The sequence below is a fragment of the Heloderma suspectum genome, chromosome 3, assembly GCF_057233095.1.
Source record: "Heloderma suspectum isolate Gila_16-S chromosome 3, 16-S_ref, whole genome shotgun sequence".
Taxonomy (NCBI): domain Eukaryota; kingdom Metazoa; phylum Chordata; class Lepidosauria; order Squamata; family Helodermatidae; genus Heloderma; species Heloderma suspectum.
Window position 1 is genome coordinate 176556896 of NC_139460.1, and position 27776 is coordinate 176584671.

The 27776-nt window shown below is 41.7% G+C and overlaps 1 protein-coding gene across 1 annotated transcript in view; it reads left to right on the plus strand.

Moving 5' to 3' along the window:
* Positions 1-911: 911 nt before the first annotated feature.
* Positions 912-27776, plus strand: part of MAEA (macrophage erythroblast attacher, E3 ubiquitin ligase) — a 43522-nt gene continuing 16657 nt past the window's right edge. The window contains exons 1-5 of the mRNA XM_084845002.1: positions 912-1076; positions 11139-11321; positions 16290-16493; positions 21079-21201; positions 23819-23895. Coding sequence (XP_084701128.1) covers positions 1008-1076; positions 11139-11321; positions 16290-16493; positions 21079-21201; positions 23819-23895 — 656 coding nt within the window. The 5' untranslated portion in view covers positions 912-1007. The remainder of the gene's footprint in view (positions 1077-11138; positions 11322-16289; positions 16494-21078; positions 21202-23818; positions 23896-27776) is intronic.

Sequence of the window (27776 nt, forward strand, 5' to 3'; positions counted from 1 at the left end):
CATACGGGGAGATGGCAGTCCCTGAGATAATCTGGCCCCGTTAGTGGTGTGGCTTGAGGGTGTTTAAAAAACAAAAGCGAAAACAAAAGTTTTTACCTCGAACAATCGCAACTCTGTACGTGCTCAGAGGTACTCCATCCCTCAAGACTTATTTGTAAATAAATGAGAGCTACTGTTCTCAGTGCACGCTGACTCCCCACACGCGAAGAGGGCACAACCACGTCAATCAGCGCGTCACTTTTTCCTGAGGACAAGCTCGCAACTCCATCGTCCCTCGGCCTCCCCAGTTGCTGCAGTTAGATCAAGTTAAAATAGCCGCCTTCAGCTCCCTGTTCTTAAATCCCGCCCACCGGCCCGCTATCGGGTTTGGATTGGCCAAGAGGATAGCGACAGGCAGCACGAGGTGGCTGGGTTATGCCAATCATGTGCCTGGAGCCGCGCCTCTTTCGTGAAACCCTTCCCCGTCCCTCATACCCTTTCCAACCGAGCCTATTGTTGCAAACCCTGTAAGACAGGGGTGAGGAACCTGGGGCCCTCCAAGACGTCGTTGGACTGCAATTCCCGGCATCCCCGAGCAATGGCCGTGTTGGCTGAGGCTGATGGGAGTTGTAGTTCAACGACGTTTGGAAGGCCGAAGCTTCCCCATTCCAGCTTTAAGAGGCGAGATAAGCACATAGCATCATAAACCGAGAGAGAGACGGGTGAATGGATTGACGTCGAAAAGCGCTCTGATTGGTTGCCTGCTTCCTCTCCTGCCCGCCCATTGCCTGATGGCACAAACCATTCGGCTTCGAAGTCGGGGGAGGAGCAGCAGCAGCGCTAAGGGTTGTTTTTGGTTCAGGCTCCGTCAGCCAGAAGATCACGGAGGGGAGGCGGAAGCGCTTTATTACCCAGTGTGCAACGCGCACCTCGCTCTGAAGGTTTCCTTTGGTTTCTGCGGGGAGGGAGCAGCGCAGGCAGGCGGAGGCGGCGCCGCGGTGGCGGCGGCGTTTGGTGCCCGGTCCAAGATGGCGGTGCAGGAATCAGCTGCTCAGCTCTCAATGACTTTGAAGGTGCAGGAGTACCCCACGCTCAAGGTGGGTGGCTTCTTTTTCCCCTGCGCGGCCTTCCCGTCGCACCCGCCGCGCCGTATTCCGGGGAGCCGCCGGTTGGGCAGGGGTTTCTCGCTGCCCTTCCCCAAAACCTCGCTTCGGTAGCGGGGGTCGTGAAGGGGGGTGCGTGGCCCGCGGGGGGGAAGCGGCCTCGCCTCCTGTTTTTCTCCCCGCTGAAACGAAGCTTTTCTTGTCCTCCCTCCCATATTGTGTGTGGTCCGACGTAGCTGGGTTTGAGGGCGCTGACTAGCGCAAATAAAACAGTTCGGGGGCCCTCTGAGGCGTTCTTGAGTGGATCATCTCAATGTTCTGCCTCGATGGCTGAACATGGAGGGGGCAGAACATTGTCAGATCTGTTCATTGTGTGTGTGTGTGTTGCGTGGGGCGTGGGGCGGAGGGGGGGCGCGGTATGATAAAGCTTTGCTAACCGGCACGGCTATGCCCTTGTCACAACGCCGTTTGCGTTCGTTAAAATATAAATAAATAAAAGCAGTTGCCATTATTTTAAAGCCAGTCATTTCGGGATGTGCAGGCTTTACAACTGTGCAGTGAAGGAATTGTTCTTTGCCCTAAATCTTGTGGTATTTTTTTTTTAAAGCTTTATATAGTGCTCTTCTAGCATATAGCCTTCCCAGTAAGCTGGCAATTTTTAAGAACAGTATATCAAAAATATAATAGAATACAAGCTTTTTAAAAAGCCAGATAAACCCATCAGTCAAACCAAGCATCCTAAAACCCCTGAGCAAATGTTTTAATCAGCTGGCTCTGAAAAGATAAGAGTTGGGTCTGGGCCAGCCTCCCTAGGAAGCAAGTTTCAAAGGCAAGATACACCACGATAGAAAAGGCCCTGTTTTGGGTCACCCACATCTCACCGCAGACAGCTCAGGGACCTGGAGAAGGGCCTCTGGTGACAGGAGTTGATATGCTGGCAGGTTGCTGTGGAAAGAGGTGGTCTTTGAGGTCTCCTGGTCTTAACCTATGTAGGGCTTTGAAAGTTAAAACCAGCATATTGAACTATGCCCAGAAACACACCAGGAGCAGCGCACCTGTTTTGGGGCGTGTAAGATGTTCCAAATGACTAGTCCCAATTAGTGACTAGTCCTGATTAGTAACTAGTCCCAGGTGCTATATTCTGTGTTAACTGTAGTTTCTAGACTGTCCTCCAGGACAGCCCACCTGCAGTACATTGTAGTAGCCCAAATGGAATATTACCATATCACAGATATCTGTGGCCAAGCTATTTATCCAGTGGGTTAGGCCGGTGTCTACACTGTGGCCTGTTCTAGAGGCTGCAGTTGGCACACCAGCCTTAAGGCATTGGAAGGTGCTTTGTGAAACCGAGCTTTGGATCTATCAGTACCCATAAGCTGCAAACCTGATCCTTAAGGGGGACTACCCTTACAACAGGCCGCATATCCTCTTTAAAATCAGATGTACCACTTACCAGCCCGCAGCATCTCTGCCTCAACAGGCTTGAGCTTCAGATATTTTGCAGCATCACCTGAATTTGATGAAAATTTCATCTGGCATCTTCAGAATATTGATGACAATGCACCCCAGATGACCTAACAGTGGTTTCCTGTAGATGCTGAATAGCATGTGGGACAGAAAAGAGCCCTCTGAAACTCCATAGTGTAATTGCTATGGGGCAGAGCAGTAGTCTTCCAGCACCAGCTTCTGGAACTGACAATCCCAGTATGGAATGAAACAACGCAGCACAGTACCCCAGTTTCCTCAGATAGCTGGACCAGAAGAGAAGCAAAGATAGCCTGGTTGACCATAAGAAAATTAACAAAATTTGCACTCCAAATTAGTTGCACTCCACTTCATCAGGATGGCCAATACTGTTTCAGTGCCAAAAAGAGTTTGAAACCAGATTGAAACCAATCTAGAAAGTTGGAAAATCCATCCAAGAGTGTCTTGAATTTCAAGGCAACCACCTGCTCAAGCACCTTTCCCCAAAAGGATATGTTTATTCTTTCAGTTGTTAGTTGGTATAATCTTGAGGGTCCTTGAGGCTGGGCCCAGCCTGAGTAAGATAAGAATATTTATTTTTTAATTTATTGCATTTATATCTTGCTTTTTTCCTGCTCTTGCAAGGAACCCAAGGAAGCTTACACTATCCTCCTCCTTTCCATTTTATCCTCACAACAACAACCCTGTGAGGTAGGTTGGGCTGAGAGTCTGTGACTGGCCTAAAGTCACCCAGTGAGCTTCCATGGCCAAGTGGGGACTAGAACCCGGCTCTCCCGGCTCCCAGTCCGTCACTGTCACCACTACACTACACTGGATAGAGATAACTTACACAGTGGGGAAAAATGGTTTTTAGGAGGGTGGCAAATCCTGTCATGCTTTTGAAGGTACGTTCTTTATGTCGGAATACAGAAAGGGAGCCCCAAGGCAGCCAGGACCAACCTTCTTTGAACTAAACTGGCTGCAGTGGAGAGGGGAATGATTTATTGGAGTGTTACCTTCAAGTAAAGAGAGAGCAGGTCTTGATAATAAAGCACAAACATCTAGTGGAAAACTAATAGAAGTATATCTCTTCTAGAGATGTAAAATTTCCAGAAATTTTGCGGCCATGGAAAAAACCTGGGTTTTCCCTGTTTTTTCTGGAAAAAGATGAATTTTGGGGGGAAATGGAAAAATAAGCAAAGTTTGTTTGTTTTTTAACACTCCTTACAGATCTAAAGTCACTTGGTTGCTTTAAGGCAGCCTTTCCCAACCTGGTGCCCTCCAGATATTTTGGACCTCAGCTCCCATCAGCCTCAAGTAGCATGGCCAATGGTCAGGAATGCCAGGCACTGTAGTCCAAAACATCCAGAGGATGCCACGTTGGAGAGGGCTGCTTTAGTAACATAAAGTAGCCTTTCTGTTCCTAAAGTTATTTTATGTATAACTTAATTTGCTCATAAAATTATGATATTTTTAAAGTTTTAAAAGTGAACTCAGTAAATTTGTCTGAATAGATTGGAACTACATTAAAAAAAACTGCTACAGCATCAGGGAAAAAAACCAAAACTGTCAAGAACACACATTTACTGTCAAGAATGCACAATGGTGACTCTACTTACATGTTGGGAAGCTGAGCATAAATGTTTGTCAGTAAAATATACTTTAGATCAATAATTTCAATAAAGAATGAAATAAACTATGCTGGGAATCTCACAGAAGATTAAAAAAATTTCCCCATGGCTTCATTATTTCCAGACATTTTACATCTCTAGTCTTTCTATAAAACCATTCTTATTACGTAGTTTTTAGAAATAATTTTGAGGGGAGTAAAGGCTGGGTAACGCAAAACAATATATAAATACTTTGTCTTAAATTCTAAAAGAAAATATTTCATAATCCGAAGCAATTCAATTTTTCCAAGTTTTTTGAAAAAAATAGCAATAGTCCTTAGAAAAAAACAGGAACATATTTTTTTCCCAAAGTTTTCTGGGTTTATTCTGGGTCTTCACATCTCTAGTCTCTTCCAACTACACTGTTACATAGTTAGTAATGATGGCAAAGTACTTCAGAATACAACTTGATTTGCTCACCTTGTGAAAACCTGAAGGCTCAAACCAAGAAATAGCGAATACAGAAGGTTCATAATTGGACTGAGAATAATGCTGTCATGGTGAGTGATAACAAATGAAACATTCAAAGTAATATAATTTCTTGTGTTTTAGTATTAAAAACTTGCACAGGTGACTAGAAAAAATAAACCACATTTTTCTCCTTGAACCTCTCTAGTACCGCTGAACTATGAGAATGGAAGGCTTGGGGAACTCCATACACTCCTAGTTTAGTTCTCCTTAGTTACAGTTCAAATTGCTATTGGTTTATATGATTTGAATTTTATCTTGGCTACTTTTATTTACTTATTTAGAACATTTACACTGTAGTCGTATGGGTATCTACTTGGAAGTCCCATTACTCCAAGGAAAGTGTGCATAGGACTGTAGCCTTAGGTGCACATTTAGCTTGGAGTAAGCTTCATGAAACACTTACATGGTGTAGCTGTGATAGATTTTATTGGCTTTAAAACTGCTGTTTTTGTGCTTTTATTGTGATATTACTATTGATTATATGCTGCTCAGGGAGTCTTATACTGAAGGTCTGTCTAGAAATTACTTTTAAAAACAAAACACAGTGAGACATCTTTCTAAACAAACATGCATAGCATTGCACTGTTGTACACTGACTTCTAATTTTGCAAAAACAAACACAAAATGGCTTCCAGACTTAAATAATACAATAAACATGATAAAATCAGATATCAATATAAACCAGGGAGCTTAAAGCTAGAATGGGTAACAAAGCCACATAATAAAAACCAGTAACTACACCTTATAGATAAGGTATAAGAAAAGGAAAATGAGGAGTAAGGGCCTTGATCTCAGTGTAACACAGCAGAAAACAAAGTAATATCCCTCTTGTGGTCTGTGTAATGGCAGTTCAAATATTTGAAACATTTCAAGCTTTGGATGTTTTCTCTGAAGCATATACAAAGGAACACAGTTCAGTTTATCTGTTCCCTGTTCTTTCATCCATGTTGATGATTATTAGACAACATATATACTAGTATGTTCCTAAATGCCATAATGTGAAAGCAACTCTTCAGGCATTTTTAGTGATCTCTAATGGTGACATGCTGCAGTACATTCCAGAGTGCCGACACATGAGCTGTTCTGCTTCATTATGCTTCAGAGTATTGTGTGGAGCAAGTGAAGAGTAATGTGTCCAATGGTGCAAAATGTCAAATGTTATAGTTTGGTGGTAACTGTGATAAACAAGTGAAATTAGAAAATATCTCTACGTGGAGCAGAAATCAAGAAGATAGTAGTAGACAGTCTTTTACATAGTGGTTCCAAGAACTGGAAACAAAAGGCATGCAATACCTTTCTCTCCTGCCCAAGCCACTTGTGTGCGGGGAGGCGATCATTGCTTCCTCTAAACTGGTTCCCTTACAGAATATTTCTCATTTGCAAGTTTTAAATTGAAACAGGTCAGAATAAACAGAGTGAAAAGCACATAAGTGTAATTAAATGTACTGCTATTTTTTACACTTCTGTTGAATATATTAGTATGAAAATGGTGGTACTTCAGTGTCTATTGCTGTTCTAAGGGCTTCAGGAAATTTAATTTTGACAGATTAGCAGCACAGCCTGAGGCATACAAAAATATATACAATCTGAAAGCTTGTAATTTCAGCCCCTTACTTGGCTCTGTAGTTTACTTTCACTATGTAACATGTTTATGCCATGATATGTTTTATTTACAAGTATGACACTGATTTTATTATCTTTGTAGATCTTGTTTCCTGGTTATGAATAGGTTTACATTACCTTGTTTTTGTTACTGTCCATATTTATTAGGGCTTATTAATTTTTAAGCTCAAATGTGAGATTAATATCCTCACTTCTGAGATATCCTTGCCTTGGAATCCATGGTGATTTAGATCCAAAGCAGTTTGGTTGTAAGGCTTTGGATCTGCCTCAGAATTGTGTGCTTTAGCCCAATTTTATGCATTTTTAAATCACTTTCAGGCTCTCCATAAATGGAAAATGCCAGGAGAATAGGAGGGCAGGGGCAGAGGAGGAGGGTGTTTTGGGACTGACAGCTTTAGCTACTAATCAGGGAATAACTTAAGTGTGGCTCTGATTTTACTTCCAGTGACAATGCTTTGGGAGAGATGTGGGAGAAACATTATCAGAAGCTGTTATCACTACTTCCTCTGCTCTTTGCTAGACTCTGTGTGTCTGACAGCAGGAGTAGCGCCTGAAAAAGGCTCACTTACACCCTTCCTTCTGTGTCCCACTGCTGGCTCTTCCTCTCCCCACAAGCTCCTGCCAGTGTCATGTGATGGACAGGTATCTGTGCACAGCATCCTGGCTGCTGCAGAAGTTAGAAGTGAAGTGCATCAGCTGTAGCTCTGCGCTCTGCAGCTCCTGAAGCACTTTCTCCCTGGATGCCTGGTACAGGGAGGGCATGACACTTCTGCTAAAGGCGTGTGTGTGTGTGTGGGGGGGGGGGTGTTGCCAGGTTATAGTATTTATAATATAATATTTGTAATAATAATTATATAATATAATTATCTGTTTATGTATTGTATTGCTGTAAGTTGCCTTGGGAGGGTTTCTGCCCTGAAAGGTGGCCAAAAAGTGTTTTAAATAAAATAAAGAAATAAAATAATAGGGGGCCATGTGCTCCATCAGGTAGGTGGCATACATAACTGGGATCTGTTGCCAACTCAAAATGATCTTAGGCTACAGTGGCTCAGATTCTCCTGCTGCACTCAGGGTGGGCACCTTGCACTGGGAGTAGGTACTCCCAACTGGATTTCAGTACCACTACCAGCAGACTCAGAACAGGGGGGAAGGTGTTGCTGCTCCTGAGAATTACCCCAATAGTAGCAGTAATACTGCTTCTGCCTGTGGTTAATGGGCTGCATCTTAATTTGAGAGGAAGCAGAGAATGTGTTCACCTCCACCTCTACTCCCTCCCACAAACAACAATTCTTAAAAATAGAGCTTCTTGGCTTTGAAATTAAGAGTGAGAAGGACCTACACCCTATTCCTACCTGAAAAAGTTGAGGGTTTGGAATCTGAGGGCTTTGGAAGAAGGGAAGGCTTTACGATAGTCTTGTTGCACCAACTAGTGTTCCAAGTGTTTTCAATGTCTCATGCCCACATCGTCCTAACCAGCTTTGCGCTCTCTGTGACTTTGGTGCAAATATACACACATGCTATTTTTTTTAAAGCCTCAAATATTGCTTTTTACTCTATGAGTAACTTCAGAAGCGACTATTATATCTGCTTTGCCAAACATTAAACATTATAGGCATTTTGTTGGTTTTTCCATAGCAGTCATGAGGTAAATCACAATGTCTATCCTAGCCGAGGTGGCCCCTACCCAAGGCAACAAGGTGGGTTTTGAGGCAAATATTTTTTCTGCTCACAGTCCTAATAGTATAAATACATCATGCTCATGAAACGAAAAATGTTATGTAAAAAGGTTTTTTAAAAAATTATAAACAAAAGTTTAATAGGAAATGGTTTTTGCTTAATAAGGATGTGCCTGCACATGCTTACCCATCTGAGGAAAGTTTATAGGAAGAGTGGTGGTTCTACATTTAACTGATTTCTCCCCTGCCTATTCTGTAATTTGTAAGTCAGCTTAATAAAGCACAAATCAATAAGGACTGCTTCCATACAATCAGACACAAGACTGGGTCCGCACAACATGCTAACCTATGATGGATTGCTTTCTGGAACAACCCATGATGGATTAGCATGCCTGTGAGCCATTTTTTCCACCCACAGCGGCTTGTTTCCCTCAAACCACCTACCCTGAGAACCCATGGTCAGCAGTAGAGGTTGTTTTACCTACGGTGAGTTAGCGTGTCATCTGGAGTGCCAGTACGGGTTGGGACGATCACCTACAGAGCCATTTGGCAAGAGCAGCCAAAAATACTGCTACCACTCTGCTCCTCTCAAGCCATCTTTGAGCATACTTGTTTCCTTGCCACATTCTGCTGTGTTTCTGACTTCAAATCACCCCCCCCCCCCCCCGTGGCTTCCAGAGAGTTTCACCTGTGGTTAAATCCTCACTTTTCCTTGAAAAACCAAAGTCACACAATTATCCAGTACTGCATGTGGTGGCTCCCCATAAGGGGAGCCTGTCTATTACATTTCCTCCAATTTCTGCAAAGTTTCAAGGAGTTGGAGGGTCCCCTCCCTTTGGTTGAATGTTCCCACAAGTAGATTCAAGGCAGTATTAAGCAAGTGCAGAAGTAAGCAACCCAAATAAGCCATTCTGTATACTATAAAAAGTTTCTTTTTATCTGTGTTGTTGATTTGCTGCTAATGAGGGGAGAGCCAGCAAAGGGGCAGCAGGTAAGAAATAAGGACTGGTGAAGAGGGGGGTAGGAGTGGGAAGGGAATCTAACAGTTTGTTTCACCTGTGGTTAAATCCTCACTTTTCCGTGAGAAAGCAAAGCCGCGCATTTATCCAGTAGTGCATGTACTGGCTCCCCATAAAGGGAACCTGTATATTACATTTCCTCCAATTTCTGCAAAGTTTCAAGGACTTGGAGGCCCCCCACCCCTTTTTGTTGTACATGGACAGAGATAGGGGACCAGGCAAAGGCTTGGAAAGGCAATGCGAGGGACGGCAGGATATAGCTTCCACCACAAAGGAAGCTGGGATGCCTGTCTGGCTGGGAGGGAGGACTACAGGAGGAGGAGGGGGGGCAAGGAGGGAAAATAAACCATTCTGCATAGCTTGTTTGCCTGATTGTTTAACAGGAACACAGTACGTTGTTTGCAACCTACTTATCACCCACAGTGGGTTAGTGTGACATGTGGACAGGCCTACAGCATTGCTCTGGCATGGCAGCCCTCCAGCCATAACCCCAATTTCTGGTAGGCTGTAGTGATTGATCTCATCTCATTTGCCCAGTTGCTGGCAATTGGATGGTCCGTTGCCTCACTGTTTGTTTCTTATTCCTTCACTCCTGGCCTTGTTAGATGCTCAGGTGGTGGCTATGGCTAGGAGTGCATTTGCCCGGTTCAGCTGGTGTGCCAGCTGTACCCATGTCTGGTACAGTGGAATCAGAACTGACCCAGTCCTGACTGCGTTCGCTCAACATGTTAACCCACAATGAGTTGTTTGCTTGAACAACCCACGGTGGGGTAGCGTGTTGTGTGAACCTGGGCTGGGTTGTTTTTCAGAAACAACCCACCCTGGTAAACCATGGTCTGTTTTAGGGGTTGTTTTACCCACATTGGGTTGGAGTGTAGTCCGAACCCAGACATAACTCCCATAATCCCTGACCGTTTTCCATGTTGGCTGAGCCTGATAGGAGTTGCAGTTTAAAACATCTGGAGGAGAAGGTTGATTTACAGAGTGCCCAGCTTCTGCTCTACTTGTTTGAGGTCTTGCCCAACATTAGTTAAGGAGAGGTTGAGCCATACCCAAGACTGATGCAAGATCATACCATTGTGATGCAAGAAGAATCTCCAGACTGTGATGCAGTATTATGCCATTTTCTTGGAAGAAGGGATCTGGTTCTGGATCTTGTGTCAGTTGACTATATCTTGACATGCAAAGTACCTTTTGATTGTCTGGGGCTTTCATTAGGTGGATGGTAAGACTGTTGCACTCAGAATGGTTCACAGGTTTGTGAGAAGGCAGTTGAATCCTCTCCCTTTACATCTTTTATTCAACAATGTACTGTTGGTTTCATCGCTACATCCCCTCCAAAAGGAGTAACTGAGCTGTTTACATGAATGTCCTTATATATTTATTGAACACATGAGGGGAGAGAGTGGAATTGTGCACACAAGCCATGTCCCATATTCCAGTGGCCGTGCTCTGCTCCCCAGCGGCCATGCATTCAGCATCTGCAAAATGCCTATGTAGATGTGTAGACCCCTTTTTTGAATGCATATCTACCAGGACTGGGTGGTCAGTGGGGGCATCAGAGGGGCTTGGCTTGCTAGTGTCATCCTGCTCCCCCCCCCCAAATAATATTAGGGTGTTTATTTGAATAGCATTCTTAAAAAATCCAGCCAAAAGTTGATGATATAGTCTATATTATGGGGTTTCTTTGGGGTTTCTTTTATTGTATTATATCTTCAGCCTTCACTGTGTTTTATAACAAGTCAAAAAGAGGTACTTCCTTACGCTAAGATCAAGTCTCTGTATAATTCATACTATGTCTAATGAATTTGTGGAGTCTGAGAATGCTGAGTAAGATGGTCACGACAAATAAGTGCATAGAATTCTAAGACTGTCCTTGCATCTGAGATTTTAGGAAGCAAATAAAGAATGGTCTGTATTGTTGTAAACTACCCTGGAATCGATATATAAATACTTTAAATACATAAATGAGATGTTACACTCTAAAGGAGAGCACAAGTGGCCATGGTTTGTGAAAGCTATTGAGCAAGGTGGATTACTACTCTGACCGGCTAAGATGTTCTGTGTTAACTATAAAAATCTGGCCTAAAAAGGGATTCTGTGTAAATACTAAAATATTGTTTCTTTTTACAGGTACCCTATGAAACACTGAATAAACGGTTCCGGGCTGCTCAGAAAAACATTGATCGAGAGACTAGCCATGTCACAATGGTTGTAGCAGAGCTAGAGAAGACATTGAGCAGCTGTCCAGCTGTAGATTCTGTGGTTAGTCTCCTTGATGGAGTAGTTGAAAAACTCAGTGTTCTGAAACGAAAGGTAACCTGCCACTCCACTTCATTTTATTCTTTAGGGTTTCTTACTTTTCTCATTCTTTTTTCATCTTGCAGCTTAAGTTTTCTCCTTCACTTTTCAAGACTAAAATAGTAGAATTTGCATTTTGGACACAATAGGTCTGTGTTGCAGAACTATTTGCATCTTGCTTCTCTGTGTTACTGTTATATAAATGTATCAATCAGTCAAAAGAGGGGGGAAATCCTACTGCCCTAGATGGTGCATCTTGCTTTTCCAAATCACTAAATCAGCAGAGCCTGCTGTTTGAAGATTAAGTAGATAAACAGGGAGCATACTATGTTCCATAATATAAATATATGGCATGTATGAGCATATTTGTATAAATATACAAATGTGTTCAGTATTTGGTCTCCCACTTACTGAAGTGCCTATACCTAGAAAGAGGTATACACAAACAAATGAATCATGTAAGGGCACAATCCTGTGGCCGCTAGCCAGTGGCTGGAAGGCCATAGGACTATTCGGTTTTTGGGAACTGACCTCAGAGCTAGTGCTCTGAGGTTGATTCCCAGAAAACTGGCTCCCTGCCCCTGCCGCCTTGTAAGAGGCGCGGATTGTCCTGGGCTCTGTGCTTGTGAGAGCAGTGCGGAGCGGGAGGGAAGGGGGGTGTTCCTGAGGCGGGGCAGGGACCTCGGAAGGGCCAGTATGACACTTCCTATGCATCGTCCAGCCATGCCCCCCCTGCTCAAAGTGCTGCAGCTAGACAGCCGAAATTGGCCAACTAGCTGCAAATGCAGGGTGGCCAGAGTGCAGAGGTGAAGATCCCCTCCACTCTCCGCCAACCCTGCATTGGTCACCTTGGAGTTCAGAGGCGGCCGCCTATCCCCATAGTATTGCTCCCTAAGAGGTTTGATCATTCTTAAGGAACTAGGAGGCTGCAAATTTGAATTTGATGAAGAATAGCTGCTTATAAGTTTTATTTCTAAAGGAATTTAATGTTCTTCAACCATGTGGTAGTGCCGGCAGCAAGGGAGGCTTATTCTGCTATCTCCATTGCATCCTTGCGTAGCCATCCAGCGGAACATTTCAGGGTAGTCCATAGGCTACCATCAATGGTGGTTAGGTCTTTGGCCCCCTTGGAGCCCCGCTATGACTCCTATAGTAGGCACTTTTGAGGAGAAGGTCATTCTACTCTGGAGCAAACTAGACACCATTATTACAGCTGTGTCAGTTGAGGTGTCTGATGCCACATCTAGACTGGCATTATGGAATCAATTGCAGTTAGTACAGCCTGATGATGTGGACAAGTGACTTGCAGCAATGTAACCACGTACATGTCCCTTGGATCCATGTCCTTCCTAGCTGATTCGAATCTAGCAGAAGGAGTATGAGTGGGTGAGTCCAGGGTGTGACTAATGTGTCTTTGTGCAAGGGAATAGTGCTTGCTGCCCTTAGAACTAGTAGTGCAGCCACTCGTGAAAAAAAAAAACCCTGACCCCCCCCCTTTTTTTTAACTACTATTGCCTGGTCACAAATACCCCATTTCTGGGGAAGGTGCTGGAGAGGATAATGCCTGGGCTAGAGATGTGAAGGTCTCGAAAAAAAATGGAAACATTTAGAAAAAGTTTTTTTCTGAGGACCTTTTCTGTTCCCCCCCGCAAAATAGAAAAATTGAACAGCTTTGGATTATGAAATATTTTCTTTTAGAATGTAAGATGAAGTATTTATTACCCAGCCTTTACTCTCCCCAAAATGATGTCTAAAACCTATATAATAAGAATGTTTTATAGAAAGGCTAGAGATATAAAATGCCTGGAAACAATGAAGCCATGGGGAAAATCTTCTTAAAATTCTCTCTCTAAGATTTCCAGCATAGTTATTTCTTCATTCCTTATTAAAATTATTGATTTAAAGTATATTTTACTGATAGACATTTATGCTCAGGCTCCCAACGTGAATAGAGTCACCATTGTGCATTCTTGATAGAAAATGTGCTTTCTTGACAGTTTGGGTTTTATTCTAATGAGTCCTGTATTTCTGATGCTGTAGTTCTAATCTATTCAGGCAAGAATTACAAAGTTATTGAGTTCATTTCTAAAAGTGTAAAAATATAATGATAATGTTATGAGCAAACTAAGTCATACATAAAATAACTTTAGGAACAGAAAGGCTGCTTTATGTTCCTAAAGCAGCCCTCCCCAAGTTGTTGCCCTCCTGATGTTTTGGACTACAGTGCCCAGCATTCCTGAACATTGGCCATGCTGTCTGAGGTTGATGAAAGCTGAAGTCCATAATATCTGGAGGGCACCAGGTTGGTGAAGGGTGTCTTAAAGCAGCAAAGTGATTTTAGATCTGTAAAGAGTGCTAAAAGAAGTACTGCTTATTTTTCCATTTCCTCCCAAATTTCCATTTTTTTCTGGAAATTTTTTTTTTTTTCATGGCCTCCAGATTTCCAGAGATTTTTACATCTCTAGGCTGGGTAACTATAAGCATTCTTGGAGGATATTGATTATCTGGATCCATTTGAATCCGGGTTCAGGCCTGGCTGTGGGACTGAATTGGCCTTGGTCACCCTGATGGATGCCCTTTTATTGAGAGAGGGACAGGGGGAGTGTGACCTTGCTACTGATACTCAATCTCTGTGGCTTTTGATGCCATTGACCATGGTATTCTCCTGGACTGTTTCTGTGACATGGAGATCAGAGGTTCTGTATTACAGTGGTTCTGGTCCTGTCTTTAGGACTCAGTCAAGTGAGTGATAATGGGGGCAGGGTGCTCCTTGGCCCCTGGCACTTGTGTTATGAGGTGCCTCAGAGCACCACTCTTTCCCACTGTTGTTAACATCTATATTGTGTGTGTGTCTTGTTGTCTATATGAAGCTGTTGGGAGTGGTCATTTGGAGATTTGGGGCAAGATGTGATCGGTATGCTGATGTTATGGAGAAAAAAAGCTGTATATCATCTGCATTGGGTAAGGACATGCAAGCCCTGGGATAGCGCCTGGATGCAGTGGTGTGCTGGATGAGGGCAAATAAACTGAGCTTGAGTTCTGGCAAGGTGCTGTGGGTGGTGTTTCCCATGTCCAGAAGATAGGGCAAGTTGCCTGTTCTGGACAGGGTTGCGCTCCCTCTAAAGGAACAGGTACATAAACTGGGAGTCCTCCTGGATTCATCATTGTCACTTGAGGCCCAGGTGATTTCATTGGCTAGGAGTGCCTTTGGCTGGTTCAAAAGCTGCTGCTGTTTCTGGGCCAGGATAGCTTGGCCAGGCATTCAGAACCTCAAGACTGAATTACTGCAGTGCACTCTGTGTAGAGCTACCCTTGAGAATGGTCCGAAAGTTGCCGCTGTTGCGGGATGCAGCTGCTTGTCTTTTGACTGAAGTGGACTGTCAATAGCACATAACATCTGCGCTGGCTACCAATATGTTACCAGGCTAAATTTAAGGTTTTGATGTTAGTGAAGCAACTTGCAACCAGCCTACTTGAATGGCTGACTTACCCCATATATACTTGCCCAAGCACTTCATTCAGCTGTAGAAGCTTTACTAACAGCTCTGCACATGGTTCACCTTGTGTCTACTAAAGTCAGGGCTTTAGTGTGGCCTCACCAAGCTTATGGAACTCTGTACTGGCAAGTATTAAGCAGACACCATTATTGTTGTGTTTCCATTGCTTGCTCAGAACATTTTTTTACGCAAGCTTTCTTTGATACGTGATCTAGCCTAAATGTTTATCGTTGTTTTTAAGACTGGTTTTTAGTATTGTTTTGTCTTATAGTAGTATATCATTGTAACTTTCACTGCTCAGATTTTATGGTTTGAGTGATAAATTAATTAAACCAAAGAAGAAAATTATTTCTAATAGCGCAAGACATGGGGCGGGGTGGGGGGGGGGCAGACTTTTGAAGATGGTTTGGTAGAAACAAAATGCCTGCCTGTCTGTAAGTCATCTAATGGTAATTAGAGGCACCCTTAAATTGTCAAAGTAATCATGAATGTACTGCATTCTATGTAAGCATTAGGGTCAGACTTGAACTGGCGCTAAGAAAGCTAAGAGACAATGCTACTAATGCTTATGTTTGTACCTTACATGTAGAAATAAGATGTTTTCCCACTTTCCTTTTTATGTTTATTTAGTTATTAAAAACTTACCCTGCCTTTCCCTACCTATACAAAGCCTTCAAGGGAGCTTTGCTTGACCCCTCCGATAGCTATACCAGTAGTTTTGTCAGAGTGGGCCTACAAATGAATTATCTAACAATGGGCTCAAAGTTGAAACAACCTTGCATGGGAAGAATGAAGAGTAGACAATTTTTCATTTATGTGTACCTCTCTCTAGGTCAGAAATATTTTAATCCTTGCTTGCTTGTGCTAGGGAGTAAGTCCCATTTAACTTCGCTGTAAATGTGCTGTACACATTCTGGACCACAATCCAGCTTAGAGCAGATTTTAGTGAGATTAGGTGTGCCTAGCTTTGTGTTGGTTTGGGGTTCTAAATTTTTGATTTACCTATTGACAGGAGCACTCACAAAAATATTGTCCCACCTGTGTTATAACTTTACATGGAAGCTGGCTGTAAAATAGGTATTGGAGGGCAGTGACAAGTCTAATGAATTGCCTTGTGCCGGAATTCTCAATTTCCCTGTTAAATATTTGCACCTCAGATGTATATTGGTTCATCTTGTATCTCCATTACTGCAAGCATATGCACAAATAAATGCTTGGGAAGTGAATGAAGGAGCAGCAATTATATATCTAAATGTGAGGCTATTAATCTTGGCTACAATGGTGTATGCTTCAGCTCTGTATAAATATAGTGGTTTGACTATTGCTGGATACTGCGGTTGGGGACACTGTTAGATTCTGCATGTAGAGTTAAATGTGTACATACCTCATTACATTCACACTACAAAATAGCAAATCTGAGCTACTTCAGATTTGGAGTAGCTTTTTCAATGTTCACTGTGACTGAGCAAGTGCTTTTTTTATATAGGCAGTGGAGTCTATTCAGGCTGAAGATGAGAGTGCAAAGCTATGCAAACGCAGGATTGAGCATCTTAAAGAGCATAGTAGTGATCAACCAGCTGCTGCAAATATGTGGAAGAAAAAACGCATGGATCGCATGATGGTGGAACATCTCTTGCGATGTGGCTACTACAATACAGCTGTAAAACTAGCCAGGCAAAGTGGTATTGAGGTTGGTACTTGCTGTGATGAAGTAGGTATGAGAATGCTGCTGTATTTGATACTGTCTGGGATGTGGCAGGCACCACTCTCACTGAGAAATTCACTTAAATGATGGGGTACAGCTGCTGGGTTCTTCAGCCTAAGAACTGGATCGTGATGTTGGCAGGAAGGCTGGTGGAAGAAAGCTGCATCATGTCTGGGTCATGAAGCTGTGTGTGTGTGTGTGTATATATACACACACACACACACACACATATTTGACCTGCTGCCTCTCTGGGTCAGCTGCCAAAATCAAAACCTACAGGTGGAAGACTAGCATCTCAAGAAAAGAGCTAATGTAGAACCCTTCTCCCTGCCCTTTAATTTTCCACATGCAGGGAGTTTTTATACTGGAGAGGAGCTATACAGGTTCCCCACCTGCAGTCTTAAATGGAACTGTTCAGGAAGAATGTTAGAATGTAATGAGTTATTTGTCTGGAAAGCTTCTTAAATGTATTGTTACACCACACCAACTCAAGTAATTTTGAACAGCGTACGCCATTTTGTACAATTTCTGGCACTTTTCCATGGGCAAAATATACTTTGAATTGTTGTAAATAAGTTTGCTTGTATGAATCTCTTTAGAAGGGGATTATGGTCTTTTCAGTACAGTGAGCTTTACTAGTTGATCCTACAAAGTAAGAACCCATATGAATCATACCAAAAGCATATCTAGTCAGGTGTTGTGTTCTCACAGTGGCCAACCAGATAGCAATGGGAAATCCTTCTGCTCATGTTCCCTAGCAGCTGGTATTAAGAAGTATACTGCTTCTGATTTGGGAGGTAATACATAGCCATCATGACCAGTAGCCGTAGATAGCCTTATCCTCCATGAATTTGTCTAATCCCCTTTTAAAGCCATCAAAGTTGGTAGCTAACACTACATTTTGTGGCAGCAAATTCCATGGCTTAACCATGGGCTGTATGAAGTACTTCCTTATCTGTCCAGAGTTTACCACCATTCACCTTCTTTGGATGACTCTGGGTTCAAGTATTATGAGAGAGGGAGAAAAATATCTCCCTAACCACTTTCTCTACACCGTTAATAATTTTGTACATCTCCATCATGTCTGTCTTTACTTGACATTTTTCTAAGCTAAAAAGCCCCAAATATTGTAAGCTTTCCTCATAGTGGAGGTACTCTGGCCCCTTGATCATTTTGGTTACCCTTCTCTGCACCCTCTCCAGGTCTACTATATCCTTTTTGAGATGTGGTGACCAGAACTGTACACAGTATTTCAAGTGTGGTTGTACCATAGATTTGTGTAAAGGCATTGTGATTTTGGCAGCTTTATTTTTAATTCCTTTCCTAAAGATCCCCAACATGGAACTTGCTTTTTTCACTATAGACACACACTGGGCCAATATTTTCATCAAGCCATTTTCACCACAATCCCAAGATCCTTTTCTTAGTCAGTCACCACTGATCAGTATATATGTGAAGTTCTTGCATCAGTGTGCCTTGCTTGCTTACATTGAATTGCATTTACTATTTTAATGCTCATTCCCCCAATTTGAAGAGATCCCTTTTTGTTCCATTTTTCTTGTCGGTTTTTCATCTAACCACCCTAAATAATTTGGTATCATCAGCAGTAGTGTAGTGGCAAATTCAGAAGTGCAGGGTCCCTTCATGACAGTCACAGCCACGCCCCTTCTAAGATTATACAATGTTACACAACCTTCAACTGGGATCCAAAAACAGTGCAGCTGAGAGTAAGGCAGTGGTATTTCAATTAGACATCTGAGAAAAAAATGCAGGGGTGTTAAAATCTTTTTCACCCACTCACTCACTCAAACACAAACGTTTTAGGTTTTCAAAATATGATACCTTATGGAAGCTTTCCCCCTCCAACTCAGCCCTCATGGACAGATCCCATCTCATTTAAACAGCCCCCTTGCATGCTCCCTTAGTGCCCCAACTTTACCCATTAGCCTTCCCTAAGCTCCTTCATTATATCGACCCTCTCCTCCTCCAACAGAAACGTCCACATATCCAGCTGGATTGAACTACCTACACACACACACACACACAGTGGTGTAGTGGCAAATATGGAAATGCAGGAGCTCACTGACAATCTCCAAGGGCAGTCCAAAAATTTCAGGCACCTGTGTTGATCCATATCAACAAACCAATTCTAGGAGTTTTCATCTCCACCAGGAGCATGCCTTTGGTAAAATGAATAGGTCTTAATTGCCCATTCCAAACCAAGTCATCCCAAATACTTTGTAGCAGTTTTAACGTTGTAAGGCCACCTTGAGTCCCAGTATTGGGGGAAAAGGCGGGATATAAATAAATATAATAATAATGATAAATACTTTGCATTCCAACATGGAGCAATATATTGTTGCTTGGAAAATCCATTCCCCCCACAGCTACAGTGAGGATTGCAGCTAAGCTCAGAGGGAACAGGGAAGTCTGAGGGGGGTGGCAGATGACATCAGAGTCCCTGCTAATGAAAAAGTTCTGGGGCCGAGTCCCTATGAGCCCTGCCTCCACTACACCACTGATCATCTGCAAACTTGGCCACCTTAATGCTCACTCCTAATGCCAGATTGTTTATGAACAAGTTTAAAAGCTCCGGTCCCAGTACAGACCCTTGTGAGACCCCACTATTTATATCCCTCAGTTGCAAAAACTGTAAATTCACCCTACTCTCTGCTACCTGTTCTTTAATCAGTTACCAGTCCATAAGAGGATCTCTCCTCTTATCCCCTGACTGCTATACCATGTTTCTGCTTGCGTTGAACTATCACAGAATAGCTTTTGTGTAGCTCAAAATCATTATTGGGGATCCTGGCACATGATGGATCTAATTGAAAATCATAATCTACATGCACTGGGTACAAATAAAGGATTTCTTACTATAGCTTGCTACAGTGTTGCTTTAAAAGTTATATGGGCAATAGAAAATTTTCCCTAGGCATGCTAATACTAGATTGTTTTGTCACAAGCAGGTTCTTCATTTCCTGTTATGTATGACCTATTCAGCCATGTGGAATTTTGATATATAATTTGTACTCACAGCCACTGGAATTAGAAGAATGTGGGTGGAGGAAGTAATGTAGTTATTGCAGTTGGGTGGCAGGTCTTAATCTGGTATTTTCATATACCAATTCAGGTATTGGTGATGTAGCTGACCATTTCATCTTCCTTCCTTCTCTCTCTCTCTCTCTCTCTCTCTCTCTCTCTCTCTCTCACACACACACACACACACACACACACACACACACCCCTAGACAGGACTTCCACTTCATCCCATCCTGATCAGTTTATACAATCTGACTAATCCCAACAGAACTGGTGAACAGTTGAAATTTGCTTTCAAAGCATAGAGTTCTAAATGAATTGTCATATCCCTGCGGGGTGGGGGAGGCAAACTCTCATCTCATTGCTGCTTCTCTTCAACTTGAAATTATGCCCTGAAGTATAGCTTTTTTTTTCTTAAGTAGTTCTTTACCATATGTCTGTGAATACATGTTGCTTGCACCCCTGATAATCTATATGTAATCATGTCAAATGCTCTACTGAAATATAGGCACATTGGATCTATTGTATTTCTACTGCTAACCACCCCCAGTAAAATTCTTGAAAAATAATAATGGTTTAGTCTTGCATATCCTTCTCTAGCAAACTCATGTTCACCATATTTTCTATTTTTCCCATAGCTTTAACACTTTTTTGTGCTTTTCCTGCTACTGAAGTTAAACTAATTATTCTAGCTATCTAATAATAGAGACTAGGAATACAGTACTTGAGAAATGTAATGTGACTAACAAGATTGATTTAATTCAAACTTCCACATTTTTAATTTATATTTGTGTGTGTGTGTATTTAACAAAAAGGTATACCAACTGGTTGCTATAATTACTGGAACATATCTTTTTGGATCTAAATATATTACCCAGGAACATAATCCAGAATGTTTGGTCATGCTGTTGACATACTTTTGCACTACAGAATTTATCTGTTTTGAACAATTGTGTAATTAAGAAAGTCATTAAGAAAGATCACTCAACTTGAAGCTGAAGTGCTTAAAACTTGCCAGAAGCAAGGGCTGGTAGCTAACTGTGTGGAGAAGTGTTTTCCCATGCTGTGAGAAGTAAATGCTTTTGGTTGACAGTTTAAATAGTCACAATTTATACAATAATAAATACATGACCTATTGTGTCATTTATAATGCTTAACCTCAAACCATACTTTTTTGCTCCTAGTTGGTTCTCTTACATAGAAAAGCAAGCTTTAACTCAAGGAGTTGGATCCATATTTATGTGTTTGTAGCTAGGCTGACAGAAGCAGACTTCGCTGCCTCCTTCTCCCTATGGCCCTCCAGCCTGCCAAAAATACTACATAGAGGGTTGGGAGATCCTCCTGAATGGGATAGGTACAGGAGGAAGAAGGGGATCCCAAAAATTAAGCAGAGACAGAATATCTGTGAGGAAGTAGCTCTAAAAGTATCTTTAGTACTATCTTTATATTTGGTTGTCTTAATGAAAGTTGTGAATGTAAAAAAATGTAGTTCCTCAGGTGAATAAGTGTGTTTCCTCTCTCTTTCTAGGACTTGGTAAATATTGAGATGTTCTTGACTGCCAAAGAAGTAGAGGAATCCTTGGAAAGACAAGAAACAATGACTTGTTTAGCTTGGTGTCATGATAACAAATCTAGACTCAGAAAGATGAAGGTATGCAGGCTTTTAAGCTGGCTGGAGCTTTAACTAGATCCAAAGTTTAATGGTTGTAAGGCACAAATGCTACGCCTGAATGAGCATGCGTGAATGGGTAAAAATCAGTACCACCCAAGATGTGTATTTCTTCTAAATAACTATGTAATTTGCTTCTTTCTTAAGAAGGCAGGCAGGATATATATATATATATATATATATATATATATGAATGAATGAATGAATGAATACGAGTAGAATTAATTCTTTGAAGAAACTGCCCCAGTTGATGAAGTTATATTATGGATTAACTTTGTTCTTAATTGTGAAACCCAGTGATTCAGCTATATTTACTAAATTACCTTTATACAACAAAACAAACCTTTATAAACTATTTTATTTATAAATTGACTTGGAGAAATGGATAGAGGAAGATAAGTATTTAAAATGAAGGCTTTTACCAATACATTCTTTGTTGTCTACTGATAACATAACACCATGCATGAAGCTTTCCCTAAACATGTGGCAAACAAAACGTTCATGTGTCCTTTAGTTTTATAGTATGGAAAATTTAGGGCAGTGTAACTACTTGCAGTTAAATTTCTTTGCCTTACACTCTGTCTAGTGCTTAAACAGTATTACATGCACTTCGCATACAGTATCTTGTTGTTCTTACAGAAGCCTTGCAAAATAAGTCAGTGACTGGGTTCAGATGACACGATAACCCATGATGGGTTAAATAAGCCACCATGGATTATTTAACCCATTGTTGGTTATTGTGTTGTTGATCGGGGATTTTTTAATCCACGATGGCTTATTTGGCCAAAGTAAGCCACTCTGATAACCCACGGTCTGCAGTAAGGGTTATTTAACCCACCGTGGGTTATCGTGTCATCTGGCACTCGGTGTGGCTTATTCTGATCACCTACAGAGCCTCTTCGCAAGAGCAGTCAAAGAGCAGTGACAGCCTCACGTTATTGCACTAGCCTGCTACAGTGAAGTTACACAGTAACTGAGTTACTTTGTGAGTGTGTGCATGGGGGGCGGGGGTCTCGGTGAAAAAAGCAGCACAGCAAACTGTTCTGGTCTGGAGGATCAGCAGCGCCATAGCCCCAAATGCTGCAAGCACAAAGGCAAAGCTGGCATCCAGGAGGGGAGCACCAGAGGCCCCAATCCACTGCTCTTTGCAATGCATTTCCTATGGCAGATGGTCCTGATCTTAGTGCACCCCCCTCTACCAAGTATAAAATTGCAGGATACGTGATCCTGAAGCTGTAACTTGCCACACTGGGGTGAAAGAATTAGTCTTTAATGTGCCACAAGACTACTTTTGCTGCAACAGACTTAGCATGGCTACCTCTCTGGAAACTGCAACATGTGTAGTCTTAACTAAAACTTGACATCAGTAGACTACACATTTAAAGTGAAAGAAACTTCAAAAATAGCAGCCCCACTTAATGATATCTGAAAAACATTTAGACAACAGAGTGTGGACATGTGTACTATTATGATGCAATATGATCATGATCGTCTATGAAAAGAAAAAGCAGGATACGTTTAAAAACAAGTTAATTTAGTATGCATTTTATAAACTAGCTTAAAATGAAGAAATGTTAAGGGAACTTCAATATAAAGTAGTTTGATTTATTATTGCAAAGTAAACAGCTGATGTGCAGATGATCTCAGTTCATGAAACCTTACCATCTAGATTTGACTTGAACATGAAAATGTTTAAGTAGTGCTTTGATTGAAGCAACGATCAAAATGAGGAACGTTCAGGCTAGTGTTTAAAAGTAACTATTTCCTGTCCAAATAGGCTTCTTTGAAAAACACAGATCCTTCTCTTATTGTTATCTCAGAAAATATTTTCAGTTACTATATATAATATTTCCAGTGAAAATCGAGCTCACTAATACAGAGTTGAAATGGGACTTTGGTCATAAGAACAGGTGGGGGTTTTTTTATATGATTCAAATTTGATGAGGTATGAGTAGGGATTTTGAATATAATTCTCCAACCTTAATCAAGTAGCATATTTCATCTGTATAAAAACTTAAGAGCAAATAAATAGAATGGCTTGCCAATAACTTGTTATGGCATATGTAATACCTTGTTCCTAAATATATTTATTCAGAACTCTTACTATTTCAAGGCAAATTACTAACCTGGTTTGCACAATCACTGTGGTTTATTCACATATTATTTAAGCCACAGTGGGTTGTGGCATGTGTTGGCGACCATTTTGAATATTCAACCCCCATCGGGGTTGCCATGGCTTGTTGTGTCATCTGAACTTGGGTGGCAGGGGTTGTTTGAGGGTTAAATAACCCTCAAATAATCCTACAACAGATCATGGGTTGTTTGAGGGTTATTTAACCCTCAAACAGCCCCTGATGCCCAGGTTCGGACAATACAACAAACCATGGCAACTCCCATCAGGGGGTGAATATTCAAAATGGCCACCGGCACACACCACAACCCACTGTGGCTTATTTAAGCCATGGTAAGCTGTGGTGATCATGCAAACTGGCCCATTGTCTATGACTCATTGTCTATGAAACTATGCTTCAGATCACAGACTGAGTTTCTGAATGCTGCTGTGGCCACATCTAAGACGCTATCTTGTCTTTAATCTCAGAGCTGTCTGGAGTTCAGCCTAAGGATTCAGGAGTTCATTGAGCTAATTCGACAGAACAAGAGACTGGATGCTGTGAGGTATGAAAATAGGATGCTTACCAAACAATTTGCTTAAGTGTTACGGTTCATTTACAAGAAGGGTAATAATTAGAATAGCATCCAGATACTTCATTTCAGCATCGCTGTTCATCAGCACTTTTTATTATTTGTCTCTGTTTTTGGAATTTTAAAAATGTTCTAGATGCTGCTGTTTTACAAAACTGTAACACTTGGACTTTTTAAGCTCCATGCTCAAATGCAGAAGATTTATAGTGTTTGTGCCTTTCTAGAGTAATCTGTTCTTCATATAGAATGCAATTTGCACCTACTTAAAGGTTATTAAATTCCAATAATAGAGGAATGATTAGTTTGCCTGAAACCTCAAAGGAATACTCTGAAATTATTCTTAGGGTGAAATACATGTGGAAAATGCGGGAATGAAAAGATCTATGTTAATTTGACATGAAATGTCATTTTTTGCAAGGGACTACTTCCTTTACGGCTTCTGCAGAATTGTTGCAAAATCCATTTGATGTTTTCTTCATGAACATTTTCCAAATTACTCTGGAGGATGAAATTATATTGAAACTGATATGAGAGTGACAAGTGAACATTGGAATCAGAAGAGGGCTGGGCAGGGCTTCAAGTAGGGTTCAGTTTTCCTTCTGCCAAAGGCAGTTACATATGATATTTACAAAGCACCAACTTATACCGGCCATGACATCTGGAGAACAAAGCAAAAAGGATAGTAGCTACTTCTGATTGAGCCCTGCCAAATGAGAGAATTAGCTTTTCGCATTAGTCTAGATTGCTCTTGAACTTGCTGTATTGGTGGCCTTTCATAGTCTCAAAGGGATTTGAGAGAGCAGTCTCAGGACTAGCATGTTGTATACAAACTGGACAGTTAAGCAGAGTCATTCTCTCATATTCTAACATCTGCCTTCTTTCAGGGAAACTAAAAGCTTATTAGCAGCTTATTTTTGCTGTATTGGTTCTGTAGCTGGTTTAGTTTTCTCACACTTCTCCCATTAACAAGAGATTTTTCCTGCCACAGTCTGTATGCGCTTTTGACAGTATTCACTTCATTTGAGCTCATTATTCCTTGATATCCAAAGTTAGGTCACCATTGTCCTTTCTAAAAGAGTTACCATATCATTCATGACAATGACCTGGGCTGAGACGACCTGGGCTGAGACTTCCTGGGCAAAGTGCATACCTCGTGTGTGTTCATGGTGAGTTTGTGCATTCCTTGCTGCAGGAAGTTTAGAGAAGCGAGTGGGTAGTCCTTAACATGGTGAAGTATGAAGAAGCTAGCAACCCTTGTCGGTTGGGTGGGATCACTGCAGATGTTTGTTCCTGAGCCATTGACTGATTTTTGCCACGTGTTTAGATACACAGTTCAGAATTTTGATTGGCATCAGAACTCAAAGCACCCTCAAGTCAGTCATCTCTGTTGAAAGCATGCAGAGATGTGATACCCTTGCTACAGCACTAAAGCTTAAGTTACATGGTTAGAACAAACAAAAACTTTATAAGATGGAAGTAGACACCAGGAAGCATTGCTTATTGGAATCCATATCAAAAACTGTTCAGTATGGGTCTACATATAAACAAACCAAGCTACTTTTAGCTCAAAGGCATACATTTTAGGCTTAGCTGCTCTAATAGTTGCAGTCTCTCTTATATTTGAGAAATATCCATAATAGCAAGAGATGTGTGTAGAGTGGGGGTGGGCAGGAGGTTAATCAGGATCTACTGGTAGATCTCTGATTGAAATGCAGTAGATTGGCAAGGGTTTCTGATGCCTAATTGTTTTAACAGTAGCAACAGCAAAATGACTGTTCCCCACCCTAAATTATACTACTGAAATGAAGAGCTGTGGGGGGGTGGGCTGTGGGGAGGGTATTCAAGAATGGATTTTTTGTGTGGAAGGACTCCTCTCCATTCAGTTCTTGTACCTAAAGCAAATTCCTGGGCCCAGAATTCTTTAATGTCTAAGTGTTTGCCTTCTGCTCCTGGCTCTGGTTGGTGGATCTTGAGGTTCTAGTAAAAACACAAAGTAAATCCAACAAGCCTGATGTCTGCCTACTCCTGATGTAGAGGGAGGACCTGTGGAAGTGCCAAACACACATACCATTCTGTGAGATCTTGATAAGTTTATGCGCACTGGCCAGACCACCCACATCTGGGGTGTGTAAAGCAGGTTTGGCCCTGAGTGTAGTTGGTGTCTTTGAGTTTGTCATGCCCTGTAAGAATGAATGGCAACCACTCACTTAAAGAAAAAGTATAGGGGTGCTCTCAAGGACCCAATTGAAGTGGTGGTTAAACATTCCTTTACACCTAGTATCTCAGATCATAAATTGATTTCAAGAGGATAGACGTAAACAGCGGGAGCAATTAAGAACTGTACCAGTTCCCATCTTCATTCCTCTGCCCTTTGTGCTATTTGTTTGTTATGTAACCCTTCGAATTTACAGATGTGGATTGTAAAGAGTTTAGTTCTCATATGTGTTCATCAAATAATAGTCATGGCACATGGTATAAGAGTAGGCTGAATACTGGAAGGAAGAGACATTAAAAAAAAAAATTTTTCCAGCTGCGAGCTGGGAAGTGAAACAAATTTGCCCAGGAAACACTAGATAAACATCTGTTCGGCACAGTATTGAGGGAATCCTCTTTTTCAGTGACTTAGATAAATGACTCACAATCTGCCATTGCAATTCCATGTTCTTTGGTTGTTTTTTTTTTTTTTGATGCATTCTCTTCAGGTTATTTTAGAACTATAATGTTATTGTGCAGTGTAGCTCCTAGCAATTAATTATGTTACTCCTTTGTCAAAGTGGTGTCTTGTGCCTATGGACTCATGGTTTAAAGTAACTGCATTCAGCAAAACTCCAGTTTGCTGATGTAACCCATAGTCTTATCCAAGGACAAAGGTAGTGCTGTGAGGATGTACAGAAGTATTAACTCTATTGGTCACACATAGTTGAGGTAGTCAGCTGATTGCATTTAATGGACCGATTAATGTTCAAAATATTGGAACTCTTCTTCTGCTGCCTCCTTATTGCTAGAGGTGCTGTTGCCATAATAAGAACAATCCTTGCTCTTCCTGCAGTAGCAGGTTTGACATTAAAACTGTCCTTATCAGCTGTGACACTGCTACATGAAAAGCAAAAGGAGAGAACCTCCTACCTTGCTCTTGCTGTCTGTGGCAACATTTTGGGGGCCAGAGTATGGATGCACTGTTCTTCCTGCAGCCCACCACTTTCTGCCTACTTGCAGCAGGGCAATAGTGATGGGTAGGTACTACTGCCATAGCAAAGCAGGAAGAAACCAGCTCTGTTGTATTTACAATAGCTGATACTTTTATGTGAGTTATTCTAATAGGGTGCAGTGTACCAAAAGAACATGTCCAAGTTCATACTCCTGGATATTCAGGTGGCATTGGTGGCCATTGGTGCTTTTTGTCCAATTTAGGTTGGTGTGCTAGCTGTGCCCTTTCCCAGAGAAGTCCAGTCTTAGTATCAGTAACATTCAAATTAGGTTATTGTAAAATGTACTATGTGGGTCTGCGTTTTGAATAGTGTTCATAAACTTCAGTTGGTCCAAAAATGCAGCTGCTACAGTCCTAATTAGAACAATTAACATGGAGCATGTAACACAAATACCTTCAAGGGCTTCCCATTTATTTCCTGGTCCAATTAAAAATACTGACATTTTAAACCCTTTAAAACCCTAGATAGCATGGGACCAGGATATCTTAATAATCTCCTTCTCTAGTATGAACCTACCCATTTGCTCAGGTCCTTTTCAGAGGCTCTGTGCTGTGTCATCTCTCCCTTCCACTAACTATCTGAGGCAAGGTAGGTGGCTGCATGGGATAGAGCCTTTTCAGTCATTGCACCCAGGCTCTGGAATGT